This window comes from Colletotrichum fructicola, assembly GCF_000319635.2.
Source record: "Colletotrichum fructicola Nara gc5 chromosome Unknown KSG_Nara_v1_contig05, whole genome shotgun sequence".
NCBI lineage: Eukaryota > Fungi > Ascomycota > Sordariomycetes > Glomerellales > Glomerellaceae > Colletotrichum > Colletotrichum fructicola.
This window is the reverse complement of record NW_027094055.1, coordinates 4,507,391-4,524,422: the sequence shown is the minus strand read 5'-3', so window position 1 is coordinate 4,524,422 and position 17,032 is coordinate 4,507,391. Positions and strand designations below refer to the sequence as shown.

At 56.1% G+C, this 17,032-nt stretch overlaps 3 protein-coding genes across 3 annotated transcripts; 2 read left to right on the top strand and 1 right to left on the bottom strand.

Moving 5' to 3' along the window:
- Positions 1–1,192: 1,192 nt before the first annotated feature.
- Positions 1,193–4,297, bottom strand: CGGC5_v010000 (uncharacterized protein; the record flags this gene model as incomplete). The annotated part of the gene is made up of 1 exon (XM_032034790.1): positions 1,193–4,297. The coding sequence occupies one exon, from the start codon at positions 4,295–4,297 to the stop codon at positions 1,193–1,195; it is 3,105 nt and encodes a 1,034-aa protein (XP_031886167.1).
- Positions 4,298–5,256: 959 nt separating this feature from the next.
- On the top strand, positions 5,257–10,908 carry cdc11 (Septation initiation network scaffold protein cdc11; the record flags this gene model as incomplete). The annotated part of the gene is made up of 1 exon (XM_032034788.1): positions 5,257–10,908. One exon carries the CDS (start codon positions 5,257–5,259, stop codon positions 10,906–10,908), a length of 5,652 nt encoding a protein of 1,883 aa, XP_031886003.1.
- A 2,804-nt stretch (positions 10,909–13,712) lies between these two features.
- CGGC5_v009998 (TBC domain-containing protein) lies at positions 13,713–16,943 on the top strand (the record flags this gene model as incomplete). Its single annotated transcript, XM_032034786.1, has 1 exon — positions 13,713–16,943. The coding sequence occupies one exon, from the start codon at positions 13,713–13,715 to the stop codon at positions 16,941–16,943; it is 3,231 nt and encodes a 1,076-aa protein (XP_031886001.1).
- Between the last annotated feature and the right edge of the window lie 89 nt (positions 16,944–17,032).

Sequence of the window (17,032 nt, the reverse complement as noted above, 5' to 3'; positions counted from 1 at the left end):
AGAGGTATATATATCAGCGACACTGGTTCTCTGAGAACTGTGCAGCACGACGAAATGTAACGCTTCTGTGGTATGTTTTCTACACGGCCTTTGAGGTGGAGGCAACGTGCCGGTCATGTGTTCCTACTATATTATCCGATTCAGATGATAATCCACTTAATAAACCACGACATATCTTTGCAGGTAGTGTCTTTCATCTGCAGCTTTGTATTCGGAGAGAAAACGCCGCAGACAAGACTGCATATTCGTCGACGTGTTTTTTTTGCGGCTCGGCGACTTGTATTGATTAAGCTGCAACCTGAGAATGTAGACTTTCCATCTTTTCCCACTTTCGTCGTTAGTTGCCTCAATAACAGCTATAACGACACAGATTGCATCTTGGGCATCCCATTCTCCAATGTCAGCATCATCAATGAATAATTTTCGGCATGACGCTTCGTTGTACCATTCATTCTATATACATGTTTTCAACGACTTTGAAATCAGTAAAGCCCAGCACGCCCACAGAGGAATACCAATGCACGAGACATCCAGCATGAAAGCTGGGGCATGAAATATGATCTAAAGGCGAGGAAGCCCAAAATCAAAACCCAAAAAAAAGTCCTCGCCGGGCTCCGAACCTGTGATCCCTGGCAGCCACTCACACATCAGGTCGATTGACCCGTTGAGCAAGTTGTTCCCAGGGCAAGTCTGATAGCGCGGTTGAGCAGAACGGTCGCCTGGCTCGTGATAAAGGCAGGTGAGATTAGCCGTTGCTTGAGGCAGGAGCGGTCTCGTGTGCCTTAGGCAGGCGCCAATGGTTGTTCACCTTCACCTTCACCTCACTTGACCCACACTCAGCTGCTCGTCCAAGCCACTTCACACAGCACGGCTCCCCTCGTAACTGGGGAAGTATTTGACACAGGACTACCGAAGGACACACGCAAGCTGAAGGTGTTCTTGACTGAGCTTCAATATTCTCTTTCGATCCATCTGGGTTGGGTATCTATGCTAGGCAACACAGCAAGCACGCCTTTAAACAAAGCATCTACGCAGCCTCTTGCTCGTCATGCGATCCCTCTGACCCATGCTATGTATCGTAATGACCCTAAACACCACGCTTGAAAAGCAAGTTTACATGGTATGATAAGCGCTTGAACACCTTGCCCCTCCCTCATGTTAACATATCAGCGATACTCCTTCGATGGCTGATTCAGTCCCACACGCCCGCATCTAGGAATCCCCCACTGGAAAACCTCCCAAAGAGTTGACTACTCGTGATGCCATTCTTCTGCTGATCCTGCTTCTCGCGCTCCCGCTTCTCCCGTTCTTGTCGTTCTTCTTCCTTGGTGCGCTCGAGATCGGCCTGGACATCGCACATATCGATGAACTCATTAAGATTCTCGAGCACAGCGTCCACGTCATCGACCTCCTGGGACACCAGCTGAAGTGGCTGCTGCGAGGCTCTCGGTACATCGTGCGCCACCATGTGTGCCTCGGGCGCCGCTGCTTTTGCTCCAAGGGCGTCCGCTGTGACAAAGGCTTCGGCCATGGCCATTGGCCCGGGGCTTTCAAGAACCTGCTGTGATGCGGACGGGAGGAGCCTGTGGGTGATCTTGGTCCTGCGCGAGACCGCCTGGAAGTGCTTCTGGAACTGGTCATCTTCACCGGTGGGAAGATCTGCTACTGCCAACTCTGGCGGCGGAGAGGCTGTCCTGTTCACCAAGGGGGTGGCAGGGTCACTGCTGTCAGGGAATTCACCACCCTCAACCTCCGGAACCCATCTGACACGCTTGGTTGGTCTGGGAGTCGCGTCCCAGGGGTTGTCGACTGTGGCTGCCAACAGGTTTTGCGTGCTTGGCAGATGGCCCCCACTCACGCGCGCCCTCTTAGGCTGGCGCCGAGGCCTTTCAGGAGAAGGTGACATGAAGTTGGCAAAACGCTTGATCTCAAGGATCGGTTCAGGCGTCGAAGCTCTCACAGTCTCCATGGGAGGTACTGACTCCTGTTCGATGACGGGCTCGGCCAAGGGCGTGGGCACATATGCTGAAGTTGACGAGGCAAGCGGCGAGGGTGAGGCGGGCATGGGGCTGTTGAAAGAATTGAAGGCCAAAGCTTCTGCAGCAGCCTGACGCATCTTGACCGGGCTCGAGGCCCAGGGGCTCTGGTAGCTGGGATCTAGGAAGCTGTGCTGGCTGTTCTCCCGAATCGATTGAAGCTGGCGCACTGGGGCAACGGCAGGTACGTCCGCCTTCCAAGGACTTTGCTGAGATGCTGGGAGAGCTGGGCTCTCACGCGCGGGGGTGACGTCGTCGGGTTGAATGCTAGATGATGCATAGTCTTCAGACCGTTGAATATCTGTCCGGACGATCCCAATCATGGACTCAGAGTGGGGCATGTGCTTGGAATTCATTGGTGTAGGTTCGAACTCGTCGTCTTGAACCATGGGCGTCTCTGGATTGGTGTACTTTTGTCCACCCATGGGTGTCTCCGTCGTATAGCTGTGATCCTGATGTTCCGCCGATTGAGCAGGAGGACAAGGACTACTCGGGCGAGGCATTTCGGTTTTCGACCAGGGGCTTTGTTGCGAAATCTCCTGGGCGGCACTGCTGACGGGAAGATCCTGCATGACCGGAGAAACGGCGGCAGCAGTTTGTTGGTCTAGTACGACGGCTGGGGTTGGTTGGGGAGGGACTTGCTTGGGTGTCGATGCCCTCTGCTTCTCCGGCAAATCGAGTGGCACCGCTGCCGTCTGTTCTTGCTCGGCCGGCACCTCTTCGTTGCCGGGTTCAGTATGAGTATGCTTCTGCTTCTGTGGCGACTCAGGTTGCGCGACTATCGTCCGTTCCTGACTGGCCGATACTGGCTCGTCCTGAGCATTAGTCTCCTTTTGCTTCGTAGCAACTGCACAATGAACTGTCTCTGCCATATCTGTAGTCTCAGAGATGACCGTTCTCCTCATAGCAATACCCGAGGCCAAATCTGCGGCCAGTTGAAGTAATGTCCCCTTGGTTCCCGCATCAGGCTGGCGGTTGTCTGCGACGTCCTCCTTCGGATTCTCACCGGCTCTACTAGACTCAGGCGAGGTCGCTTTGGTGTCGTCAGGAAAGCAGGTTTCCCCGTCAAGGTCCATAGCTTCTTCGGCTGGTTCTGAATCTGACTCTGACTCCGACTCCGACTCGGTGTCTGGCATCGCGGGGGCGGAGAAAGAGGAATGATGTTCGTCGTTGATCGCAACACTGGCATTGGCAGCAGTACCACGGCTTCTGGGCCGTGCGCGAAACAGAAAGCTTTCATCCTCTTGAGTCTCCAATTCGATTTTAACTTCAATGCTGTCGTGAGTATCCTTCGCTTGCATCTCCACATCGACCTCTGCGGGTGCCTCTTCTCTCGCGTTTGTTTGTGGAGTCGTTTTTGACATCTTCGCAGATGGAGGTGTTTGAATGGGTGTGCTCAGCGGGGCGGGGTTCTCTTCCTCGGGGCTGGCAGTGGGTTTGGCTGGTGTTTGAGGCGGGAGTTGTTGTGATGAAGATTTGTTCGACCTTTGCAATGCCCTTCTGGAAGACCTTGATTGACTTTGGGTACCCGGCAGGCTTTGCGCAGTCTCGTCCATAATCAGAGGTAGTGTCCCATACATATCCTGAGAAAGATCTCGGCTTTGACCAGGGTGCTGCGTCTTAGGCAAGGCGACAATGGATGCACCTTCAACATCTTCCTCTTCTGCTTTCCGACGTTTGTTGTCCTTCCGCTTGAGCCAGTCTGATCCCATAGAACGGCGTTTCCTGTGAGATTGAGACTGCGATAGAGAAATATCGCTTGCAAATGACCAAGTTGGCTCGTCGTCTGGTTGTATTGCTGAGTCCGTCGCACTCCTCCAAGCATGTACCCTCTCGAGATCCTCTGCTGTCATATGCGGGTTGGCCGTGACCCCGACCTGGTCCAGGCTCCGGGGGCTGGGTAGATGGCAAGATCCCGTGTCACCGGCGTCTGATAGCTCACTCTCGGCAACCTCAGCCTCGGCGACAGTCTCCACGACGGCGACTGGTGGGTTTCTGCTTCTCTTCGACCGCCATGGGTTGACCCATCCTTTCGCATCTGGTCCTTCAAACGGGCCTCGTAGTACCGACGTCAACAGCACGGGGGCTTGGCCGCTTAAATATCGGTGGGCGGCATCCTCAATCCGGCGTCTTCTCTCTTCTGGACTGTCGTAATATTCGTCGTCGGATCCTTCACAAAAGACTTCGGCATCATCGCGAGCTGGGTCGCAGAACGGCTCGTCGTCCAGGAACTGGACTCGCCAGTCTTTGGCGAAACTCATGGCGAGGAGGGGTTCGGCTGTTCATGAACTTTGATCGGTATCGGGAGATTTTAAGTGGTTCGGTACGCTGGGCGGTCGCATCGGCGCCGGGCGGTGGTCCGGAGTGCGGGATGTCGTTGAAAAGAGAGGTCGGTCGTCGCCTCCAGCGCGGACAAACATGGGCTCCCAAATTGGACAAAGAGGCGATGGGTCGGGCGGGCCTTCATGTTCACCCGGCGACGCGACAGACGCGCTTGTGCACGGGCCATCGTGTTAAGTGGTATCCACTCTTCTTTATTCTGGCGTTTGGAAGGCGAGACTCTCCAGCCATCGCACTGAGGCGCGAGATTACATAAGAGATGCGATTAGAAAAGCATGCGCCCCCACGACTTCGATACAGCGATAGCGCCATCGGGGGATCGGGGAATTTGGTGTCGTGGCGGTTGACACAGCAACGCGCACCCACCACTCTGAGCATAACATTGCGCTGCGAAAAGCACGCTAAAAATGGTCTTTATCCAATTGTTTATTCTGGGATCCGACCCTTGGAGCGATTGACATAACGCCGCCCCAAACCTGCACCAGTGCACCACACACACTCCACGGCCACTACCAAACAGCGGAACACACTGACGCGAAGGCTCGACCGCGTTCCCCACGAGTAACAATACAATACGTTTTACAACTTCACAATACAACAAACCATCACGACGGGACCTCACCGCACCCCAGCGGAGGCTGCCACGGTGCTTGTGCTGCCAGTCCTTTCGCCATTCTGTTCAGCTTGCCATTCTGCATCTTTTCCACGTGCATTTTCACTTTGGCGACCTTCCCATTGCAACTGCCCGCGTAAACAAATCGCATCCATCGCAACAACACACCCCGCAAACCGCGACGCCTCTTGCAGCCGTTTATATCCCCCGATGGACAGTTTATAACCACCAATATCCCACTATTCCGATTGCACGAGCCCTTACATCATGGCTCCCGCTTGGCTTGACTCCCTCTCCGAGGATTGGCCTTCCCAGGCTGGATCTGAGGCTTCGCCGTCCGCCCTGCCGCCTTTGAAACCAAGCGAAAACAACAAAACACCCAACGGCAAGGGAGCCGGCAGTCGCATACCACTCCCTGTCAGTAGGATACGACCGTCGAGTGCCGGCACTGAAAAAAGCGTCGGAGTCCTCAGCGAACGAAGCACAAACGACGTCAACCTGCCACTCTCTTCCCAACGACGACCTACCCCGAAGCGTTCTCGAGAATTCAAGCCCTCCGAACTATCTCGCCAACCCAGTCGCGCGCTTTCGGCCTCCACAAATGGCTCTGTTATTCATAACACAGTGCAGCACAAGTCGATAAAATCGTCCCCACTGAAGAACGTAGGCAGCACACCGGAATGGAAGCGAAGGCTCGTGTATGGGGACGTTGCGTACGGCGAACAAAGAGATCTGTTCTGCTCTGCTGCTGCAGGTCTTGAGAACATGTTCAAGCCGCCAACACCCCAGGACACCAGCCTGGCAGATCAGAGCCCCCGCCACGAGTCGACATTACCTTCGAGCCCCCCGTTCTTCGGCCGCGCAGACGTGACCACAGGCGAGGAGGAGGAGGAGGAGTCCGACGGCAGAAGCCAGATGGATCCAAGTCCAAGCCCCAGTCCTAGGATACGACCGCCTCAAGTCACGTACAAGTTGGCGGACGATACGCTCGACCAAAGCAAACTTAGCGAGTTCAGTGCGCCTCAAGACAGCCATCCTCAAGAGCCGACCGAACCCACCGTGAAAGAAAGTGTTCCCACTGCAGACACCTCAGTCACCGGCCTCGCACCCCCAAACGACGCGTCGAGAAAGACGAGCGGACATAGTGTCATCCGAAACGAGGATTTCAGCCCGATAGTGCTTACACTCATGCGCCCAAAAGGCGAGGAGGGCGACGCAGAGCCCTTTGCGCCTACCGAACTGCCCATCGACCAGCTTCAAAATCGTCTTGAGAAGCTTCGCATTGACCAGATGCTTCTCGACTCTCAAGGCGAGCTTCAGTTCGACGCAGACGAAACGCAGGACGAGCCCGAGAACGACAAGGTGGACACAACCGAAGACTATGCGCGCAAGGGAGGCTTTCTCAACTTGCAGCGTGGTGGCAGGTCTGGTGATGGGTCATTCAGATACCGGGGTCTGAGTCCCGGCATGCGCGTCGATACATCTGAGATGTTCCCCGAAGAATCTCTGCAAGCTAGCACCCCCAAGCAATTCCCCAGCGTCAGGACCTACTCGCCGGGGCAGGGAACGATGCGATATGGCTCTCAAAGCCCCCCACCTCCAATAGCACCTCATCCGAGTCCTGACAAGCGAGCAACAGCCGGGACCAACAGCACGAGCCCGCTGAAGCTGTTTGGGCCCTACGACACCTTCACCAACCAAACGCTTCTCCGTCGCATTAGCCAGTTTGAGGACCAGATGTCAGGCTCATCGCGACAATCACTGAGCGGCGCGTATTCTGGGGATGCTTCCAGACTGACTGAGAAGCCTAGACCTCATACTGCCCCCGTGGGCTACCTCTCCGTGCCAGCTCAGCAGACTGCTGCAAGTTCACGATCCGTCAGTCAGTTCGGCGCAGGCGATTTGGAAGGTTATCAGTTCGATCAAGAAATTTCCATTCGACGCGATGATGAGGAGTCACAATTCTACGACGAGGGCGACTTCGATGGACTCTCTGGCTTTGAAGAGTCTGTTTTGCGATTCGCGAATATCACAGGCTCTCCAGGCCAAGAGGAGTCAATGTTTATCCCCAGGAAGCGAGCGAAGTCTGCGACGACGACGGATTCATCGTCAAAACACACTCGGGAAGTCTCATTCGGCAGTGAGGGCAGTGTTCAGAGAGGAAATGTTCGGTTCCCATTGGACGACTCCCTCTTACTAGGAACTCCGCACAGACGCGACACTGGTTCAGAGGGAAAGAGGCCAATGACCTCGCCATCAAAAGACCCAACTCCGAAGCGAAGGAGGACGCTGCACAAGTCTGATATTGCTTACGGACGTGAAGAGCGCTTTCAAGCGCTGGAGCCTGTTCATGAGTCTCACGCCCTGATGCAGAGCATGATGGGCAAGAAGCGAAAGGACGCCCGTCCGGGGAGCATGCAGCAAAGAGCTCATCCTAGTGTGCTGGCTAATCGCCATATTCTCCGCCCGCGAACTCCAACGCCGAGCTCAAGGTCGTCAATGCAGAGAGATGACTACTTTCCGGAGGATTACCTGCTCGAGGAGCCACCGACGCGCCGCTCTCCCACCCGCGCTTCTCAGCTCACGACGAGCGGCAACGATCGCAATGGCACTCTCGATACGGACCGAAAGCCATCCATCAGGACCCAAGACTTTTTGGACGAGGCTGGCAAGATCATGGCGATGATCAGGAATGGAGCCAAGGCCCCGAGTGGTCTGACGAGTGTTGAGGAATCTGATGCGGAATTTGGCGAGCCCAGTCCGGTCTTTGATGAGGACTCATACGAGGAGTCAACAAGAGAGCCGCTCTCACGGCCTCCTAGCCGCGAGGGGAAACCCGTACAGAGGGCACCGCAGCGACAGGAGAACCCCGACATCCTCGACTACTTGAAGAAGTACCAGGAACTGAGTGACATGGGCGACGTCATCTCCTCATCACTGAGATCTATGGACCAGGCACAAGACGCCATTCGTGTGGCACAGGAAGTTGAACGGCAAATCGAGGAGCGAAGCCGTGAAAGAGCTAACACTGAAGAGCTGCAATACCTTGGAGGCGATGAGACTATCAGCGATCCCCCAAACATCCGCATCAGCGCCAACCCAAATAGACCGATGGACTCCATTGATGCAGACGACTACCCGACCCACTCATCTGGAGCATCCACCACCCGAACTATCCACACAGGCTCCTCCCGCAATTCCGAGTCACGAAAAACCATCATGCCTCAGAGCGTGTCCCATTTGATCCCGGACCAAGTGGGTAGCATGTACCTGGACCGCCAGCAAAACATCTGGATCAAGCGGAAGGGGGAAAGTGTTCGTCCTAGAAGTGCGCACTTACACTCTCACGTGCTTCCTTCGGAAGACAGCGAGGACGATCCTTTCGCGAGCATTCCGGACCTGTCTGTTGATTTGACTAAGGAGATGCAGCACTTGCGGATTGTGACAGCCCAGAAGGAGGCCGAAGCAAACGAGGCGGATTGGTCGCTGTCACCACCTGGCTCTGCTGGCTCCTTTGGCACTCCTAGGAACCCGTCAGGCAAAGGTTTCGTCACTCTATCTCCAGATGGGACCTTACCGAAGGACATTGCGGCGCAAGCTCGAACCGAGTTCACGAAACTCGGAAGCAAGCTACCTGATGGAGAGGTCGAGCACGAGATACAACTCGATGAGGATCGCATTACCGACTCCTCGCCGTCTCGCAGACGAATGACGATTTCTTTCTCTTCGCCAATTGCCTCCATTATTCAGGATGTCGCGGCAGAAGACATTGACAGCCTCGAGGACGACGAAGGCAGCTTTATTGATTCTCAGTTCGTCTTGGAGGAATCTAAGCGCAGCAAGTACCAGAGCTTGACAAAAGCCGCCCGTCGAAACTTGTTGCAACCCCGGCCTTGTACCGCCCCGGCACGCGGCCCTTCCAGGCAGTTCTCCCTGCGTGGCCAGTCCTTTGTTCCGCGCCCCGTTTCTCGTATTGACGAACGAGACGAAGACAGCGTTGTCGACAATGCCGAGGAGAGGCAAGTCAGCATCATTGCTGATAACAGCGCCCTTAGCCACGTCTCGCACGAAAACCAAGAAAGGAGTCTTAGTTTCCTCATCAAGACGCCCGGCAAGACTAGGAACGGCGGTCTTTACCCTGACGCAGGAGCTTTTATCAGCCACCACGTTGGCAATCTGTCTCTCAGTCCCATGTCCGAGTTTACTTTGAACCACAACGAGAAGTCATTTGGCTTCGAAGTCAGCTATATTGTAGACGATCAGCGACTCGTCACCGGAGACGGCTCCAAGAAGGTCATGTCCATGACAGTTCGCGATCTTGTCGACCGATTGACCGAGATTGAGCCATTTGAGCCCTACTGGGAGGACTTTACAGAACTGGACGTCAGCGAGAGGCGGCTCTCGAGCCTGCACATGTTGGACGAGTTCTGTGGTCGCTTGGTGAGCCTTGACGCATCCGATAACTCCATTGGTCATCTCGATGGAGTACCGGCATCAGTCAGACAGCTCAAGATCACCAACAACATGATTACTGAGTTAACGTCATGGGATCACCTCACCAACCTCCAATACGTCGACCTCTCCAATAACGATCTCACAAGCCTGTCAGCTCTGAAGAACCTTGTTCACCTTCGTAGCCTCAAGGCCGACAACAACAAGCTGACATCGCTCGACGGCCTAAACCAGCACGATGGTCTACTGTCGTTGCGGGCGCGCAATAACTTGATTGAAGTCGCAGACTTCGATGGCACCAAGCTACACAGGCTTACAGAACTGGATCTTTCTGGAAATAAGGTCAAAGAGCTACTGAAAGTCGGGCAGCTTTCTTCACTCGAGACCCTCAAACTACCCCGCAACAAGCTTCTTGCATTCACCGCAGAGGATGCGCAAGGCCTCGACGGTTTGCGCTACCTGGACCTCAACGACAACGAGATCGCCGAGCTTGATATCGGCCGTCTACCTGCAGTGCGGCTACTCCATGCCGATAGGAATTGCATCACGAACATCACTGGTTTCACCAAGGCTCGCCACTTGGACAGCTTATCTTTGAGAGAGCAGCGTGGCGATGGCCAGCTGGACCTGTCTTTCCTTTCTTCGGCGTACGAAGTTCGGAAGCTCTTCCTCTCCGGAAACTACATTGGCGCTTTCGAGCCCAAGGTCGATTTCCTCAATCTTCAACTACTCGAGCTCGCCAACTGTGGGCTCCACCGTCTGCCAGAGGGCCTCGGGCTGTTGATGCCAAATCTGCGATCGTTGAATCTCAACTTCAACGCCGTTGCCGATCTTTCACCCATTCGATTCGTTCCCCGGCTCAAGAAGCTTCTTGCTGCTGGCAACCGCTTGGCGGACTCGACATCAGTCACGGAACTCCTGACGGACTTCCCGCACCTGACGCAGTTGGATCTGCGGGACAATCCAATTACTCAGGGCTTCTATCCGCCAGTGCAGGTTATGGTCCCAGCAGACCGGGGCAATTTTACCGATCCATTCGTCCTGCCGGAAGCCGATACGCAGAGAGACGAGGTGTTTTCCAAACGTCTCGACGAGGCAACCCGTCTCCGCCGTCGGTTGTACCAGGTCATTTTCGTCGGTTGCTGCAAGAGGTTGAAGCTCCTTGACGGCTTGCCCGTCAAGCGGCAGCTTATGCTTGCACGCGACCCAGCTTTTCAGGCGTTGGTCCAAGAGGGTCTCTTGCCCAGTGATGGCGCCGGCGTCCCAGCTTCACCTGCAGCCAAGACTCCAGCCAAGAGCTCGACGAAGCCTCCGCTGTCGCGGTCTTCCTTCAAAGCTCCGGCCGAGGCTCCCGCCAGGTCTTCCCCCACCATTCGGGTCACCGCTCCGGCCAACGAGCCGAGCCAGTCACCCGCCCCTAAGAGCGCGGTCAGCAGTCGCTGGAACGCAGAGGACAGCTTCGCTTGAGGCACAGGACATTGTATTATATGATGATGGCAAAAAAGAGGGGGGCGTTTCTAGCACAGCCAGGAAGAGTGTGCTTTTATTCATGTTCATATTGATAATCTTTCAACGGTCGGGAAAGGCGTCTGGGTAATCATTCAAAAGAAGCAGGGCTTAATGACGAAACGGAAGTATTGTACGAATAGGGATGTTAGAAAGCATTGATTCAAGAGGTCCGGAGAATACAGACTTTGCATCTGAAGTGCAATGACGATTGGGCTGAGCGATGATTGACGTGAAGCTTTTGGCGTGGGTGCATGACTTGATCGCAATTCCACGGACATTGCCATCCAGTGGAATGTAACAGAAGATGGGAAAGCAACGACGGGACGGCAGACGGCAGCCTTCCGTGCAGCCGGGACCCACTCGCGCCGAGGTTACGGTGCATTGCCGAGCCGGCGGCCCCGGAGGCGATCTATCTTGCTATCTGCGCCCCAGCGACCTCGTCATCGCGGGCTCGTGCTCGTGCTCGCGCTCGCGATACGAGGTTTCTTGTTATTTTTTTGCATGGGCAAATAAGTCTGCAGTAGATGGACATTCTGGCGCGCGCACACTGGGTCTGGGCGTCGCACGCTGGTTGTGTGTGTGTGTCGAGGTGTCCTGAATCGCTCATGTCCCGGAAAATTCTTTCGGTTTCAAGGGAGATTATCGTCCGGCGAATCGAGCAGGTCGCCCACACACACACACACACACACACACACACAACAGCCAGGCACATACGACAGACGTACCTACCAGGCACGCCGGCCGGCGACCGCGCAGCCGGGAAAGTTGATCGCGGGGGGGATGGGACGGCGAGGGGGGGCGATTAAAATAGGCACTAGGACCCCTGAAATGAGGTGGTAATATTACTGAGAGCCCGAGATGGGATAATCGGGAATAGGCTGGGTGCCCGAGTGTGTCTGTTTTTTTGTCATTGAGCGTGCCAGTCGGTGCCTGACATGACACCCACAAGGGACAGACAGATGGTTCGTTTGGACGCGGAGTTTACGATGGAGGAGGACCCTTAGATTTTTGTTCTCAGTGGCCATTTTTTTCTGCCCTCCCTTGGGAGGTGGTCTCGTGGGCAATGGAAGAGTTGGGATGAGGACGAGGGCAGAAATTCCAGCCCAGGATTGTCTTTGTTTGTGGAGGGAGGGGGATTGCTTGTTTGTCATTGGTGTTGGAGGCAACCCAGACAGGGAAGGTAGAGGTTTGGAGATGAGTTGGTTCTTTTGGTGTGAGTTCAAAGTTGGTAGGGCTCTCGATATTGAGGCTGTATTATTAGGAGACGGGGGCACGAGACGACGCGTCTTCGATTTCTCGTGGTCATCCTAGGGCTTCGTCTTTTGCGTTTTGGTGCTCGTCTGAGCGTGAGACTGGGAGTCGGGGACGATGAGACTCAGGGAATGCCCTTGGAGACTGGGGTTTGTTGGGTACGCAGAGGCATGGCAGGGCTGCGCTGGCGGTGATTGTCGAGGACGGGGGACCCGGCCGAGAGGGAGGAAGGGGTCAGAGAGAGCGGGTTGGCACGTTATTAAAGAGCCCTGATTTGCATCCCGAAGGGTAAGGTACCGTGTCAGAGGGAGTGTGTCCCTTGTATTCCCAGGTTGCGCGTTGCTTGTGTTGTGGGTTTGTTAGCAATAGGTAGGTAGCAGCCCGGCCGAAGCTTTTTCCAACTGCTAGTGATGTGGCACTAGACCCTCCTTGTTTCCTTTATTTGTTATGCTTGACGTGTCCACGATGGTGAGTAATAGATGGACGAAGCAGGTATTTGGATGTTTACTTGCGTTGGTGTAGGCGCAGTACCCTTGATATGTATCCAGCTCAGCCATCGAAGCCAAAAGAAAAGGAGCCGAAGCTGGAAGACGGGACTTTGGGCGCATGCACAACATTTGCCTCCTGCTTCGGCCCGTAATAAGGCATTGATGGTGAGGGTCCCTAGTGGAATCGTCGGCCGGGCTGAGGTGGGAGTGGATTGTCCTACGCGGTAGTGGGCACTGGGCTGCAGCTGAGGCGCCTGAGGTAATCGTGATCGCGGATCAGAGGGGGCTGTTGCGGTACATGGAGATGGGCCTCATCACAGCCAAAGATTGGTGGGAAATTGGTAAGATCAAGTACCTGTACTTGGGACGCCGTGGAATCCAAATGGAAGCTGCCAGGCCTGTCGCATCCCTCGACCTGCCTGCACAAGACGCGCTGCACAGCACAACAAAAGCAACCTATGGATGGCACCCCCAGAGAACGATCAGAGACCCGTAAAGGTCCCCCCCTCACCAGTCACCTCCACCAAAAAGTCACCTCCACTGGGCAGCCACTGCAGCGACTGGTGGTCATTGACTGAGGAGGACTGAGGACAAGGTGAGGTGTCGGGCAGGCATGTCCCGGATCCCTGACTGCATAAACCGTCATCGCGCTCTGCTCTGGCACCTGGGTGTCCACGGATGTGTGTGTCCAAGTGTCCCGCCTGCCATTTTGTGCGCCATCCAACTAACCCATCCCGTTTCTGGTGTTGCTATCATTATTACCTCGACCTCTAGCGTCTGTCATTCCTCGACGTCGACTTCCCCTTATTCCACCTGTCCTGCTCTGCACCACCCACGAACACACCAGCAGCTACTTTACTCACAAACACAACGACCGCATCCTTCACCGCATGGCATAACATCCCCCGCGGAACAACTCTGAGCATCTCTTGCCGTCGCCCCGGCTGGCTCGCACAGCCAACCCTCGACTGTTCTTGAAACCATGACGTTTGGTGTCATCGCCCGCCAAAACCAACACCAGCCATGGACTCAGAGCCTTCAGTTCCCCTTGCGCGCTCCATCTCCCAGCAGAGCGCAACGTCCATGAGGAGTGCCCGCTCCTCTACCGTTCGCGGCAAACGATCGAAGCTCAACTCCCAGCCCTCGAGCTCCGCCAGCTCTGTCGCCGCCTCCGAAGACAAGTCTCTGACGAGCTTCCCCTCCTTCTCGCCAGACTCGCCAAGAGGAGACACCTCCTTCCCTCCCGACCCCGTCACCCCCGACCCAGAGCCCGAGCCCCCGGCGACCGTCCGCAAGATCTCTGACGCCAGGTCCAACGCCTTCTCTCTGCTGGGCAACCTCACCGGGAGCACCTCCGCTGCTGAACAGGCTGCCCGCGATGCGCTGTTTGAGGACTCGCCCATCTCGACGCACAAGATACCTGGCGCCCTGCACCATGCCAACGACGAACACATCCACCGACTGATTGCCAGAGACGGCGCCGTGCCCCTCATCAGGCAGTTCGCGACCGACCTGGCACAACGCGACGCTCAGATCGCCCAGCTGAGGAGGAAAGCCGATGAGAGGGAGAGGGCCCTGCGGAAGATCATTCTGGAATGTGGGCTGTCCAACCTGGACCTCGAGACGAGATTGCGGGCCATCGAGAGCGATGTCAAGACCTCCCGCCCGGGCAACCGTCGCAACGAGAGCGGCCTCTCGGATCTGATGAGCGACGCTATGCAGGACACCGTCATCTACAACGTATTTGGTCAGACCGACAATGAAGCAACCGTCCGCGCCAGCAATCTCTCCATCCCCTCCAACGCTGATGGCCGAGGTACGACGAGGGGCTGGAAGGACTTTCTCTGGGGCGGCACGAGCAGGAAGAACAGCGGACCCAACAGCGTCAACGGAGACGACACAAAACCCGCCGCGGTTCTCAGAGCGCAGTCGTACGGTGACAGGCGGCCGGGCCTGCAGGATGACCTGTTCAGCCCGCCGCCGGAGAGCGTTGCGCCCGAGAATGTTCCGCCCAGAACCCCGAGTCGGGCGTCTAGCATCCAGTCCGGTCCACCTGGGTCTCGCAAGGCGTCCACCTCAGTCGCCGCCAGCCTCATGAGACTGGTCGCTGGAGGCGCCATCAATACGCGCGAGGGTGGCCTCAACCGCGGCAGATCTAATAGTGCTACTCAGCCGCAGTCGACCATTCGAGCATCGTCTACATCTAGTGCAAAGACGACTCAGTCGAGCAGGGTGGTCTCTACCCAGGGCGGTCCCAAGGCACTTATGGCTATGCGCCGAACAGGACCTATGAACAATCCTCCTCCTGGGCCAACTACAGCGCGAACGCAGCCTCAGGAGAGATGGGACACCATGACGGGCAGCCCTACGAGCGCCACGCCCAGGCAGGAGAGCTATGGTCCCGTCGAAATGGATGCGATTCTCCCGCCCGAGACGCAACCCCCTACCTTGACACACATTTACAACAACTATGTCGGTAGCGAGTATCTTACCGACCGTTTTGGGTTTATCTACGATCAGCGCAGGAAGAAGAGACAGCGTGAAGCGGCGCAGATGGCTCGCCGTTATAAGTTAGGAGGGCGGGCCGAGATGCTGTCTAATGGACGCTCGGATTTGTCCCCGTCGATGATTGAAGAAGAGCAAGTTCCGAGTCCCGGAGGCAGCGAGGAGCGACCAGACAGCCCTTCTTCCGCCGAGGAACGCTCGAGCGAAGGCAAGCCCAAGAAGTGGCAAGATTACCTCAAGTTGGCGACATTCCCGACGGAGCTGTTGTCTCACACCCCCGCACTCAGCGCGCCGTCTCTGGAGGTGCTCGAGGGAGGGGAGCTTGGCATGAAGTCTCCCGGTCTCATTACGGCTGACGAGCGCGGCTTCGTTCCCATTGCTAGCGCTACGATTTCAGTCACCGAGAGCGAGGCAACGCTGCCCGTTGAGAACGATGCAGCTGCGGGGACTGTTGTTAGAGACGACACCGAGCCGGTGAAGCTGCTTCTCCAGCACATGGGCGAGTTGCATGATTCTTTGCAGCGAGACAAGGCAGCCCGCTGGAATGAGTTCCTGCGCAAGGTTAGGGCCGAGCGGCGGCGGGACGGCGAGGCCGCGGCAGCCGCTGCAGCGGCCGCAGCTGAGGCTCGGTATGAGCGACCTGCCGTTAACCTGCCCGAGGCAGCGCTGGCTGACGGCGAACTGATCGGGATTACCGGCCTCGGAATCAAGGGCAAAGTTGGCCGCGCCAAGCGTACGGAGCTCAGGAACCTGGTTCTCGGCGGCATCCCAGTCAACTTGCGTGCAAAGGTGTGGTCTGAATGCTCGGGTGCCACAACTCTCCGGATCCCAGGTTATTATCAGGACACCATTGCCCGCCTCGACGAAGCGGATGATCCTATAGTGGTCTCGCAGATCCAGGCGGACATCAATCGAACGCTGACCGACAATATCTTCTTCCGCAAGGGACCAGGCGTCACAAAGCTGAACGAAGTCCTGTTGGCGTACGCTCGCCGCAACCCTGAAGTTGGCTACTGCCAGGGCATGAATGCCATTGCGGCCAACCTGCTGCTGATCATGCCTTCGGCAGAAGACGCCTTTTGGATTCTGTCGAGCATTATCGAGAAGATCCTGCCAGCTGGCTACTATGACCACAGCCTTCGATCTTCTCGTGCTGACCAGCTTGTTCTGCGGGAGTACGTGGCCGAGGTGCTTCCAAAGCTCTCCCAGCACTTCGATGAGCTGAGCATCGAGCTCGAGGCCTTGACCTTAGGATGGTTCCTCAGTGTGTTTACGAGATGCCTTTCCGCCGAGGCTTTGTTTCGCGTGTGGGACGTGGTGCTCTGCATGAACGACGGTAGCACGTTTCTGTTCCAAGTCGCGTTGGCGCTCTTCAAGCTTAACGAGTCGCAGCTTCTACAGTGCGAGACGTCGGTGGCTGTGTACTCATACATTAACGGGCAGATGACGAACCACGCCATCAGTATCGATAACATGATCAAGGCGTCGGACGGTCTTAGGAAATTGGTCAAGCGCGAGGATGTGGAGGCCCGGAGGGAGAAGGCGATCCAGGCTGAGCTGAGGCTTTCCAGGCAGAGAGAAGAAGCAAACGAGCTTAAAAGGGCTAAAAGGGCCAACAGGGCCAACGGAAACGGAAACGCGGAAGACAGCGGCGACGGCAATGGAGAGGCTATCGCCAGCGTAGAAGGAGCAGGAGCTGAAGGAGAAGCGGCAGCGACGGTTGATGCGCCGGCTGAGGAAGCGCAGTAGAGGCGGAAGGCAGCAGTTCGCGGGAGAGGCCGCGTTGCATTTTTTTTGGTGTTTTATGGACGTCCATGATACCCCCCTGACCGATTGGG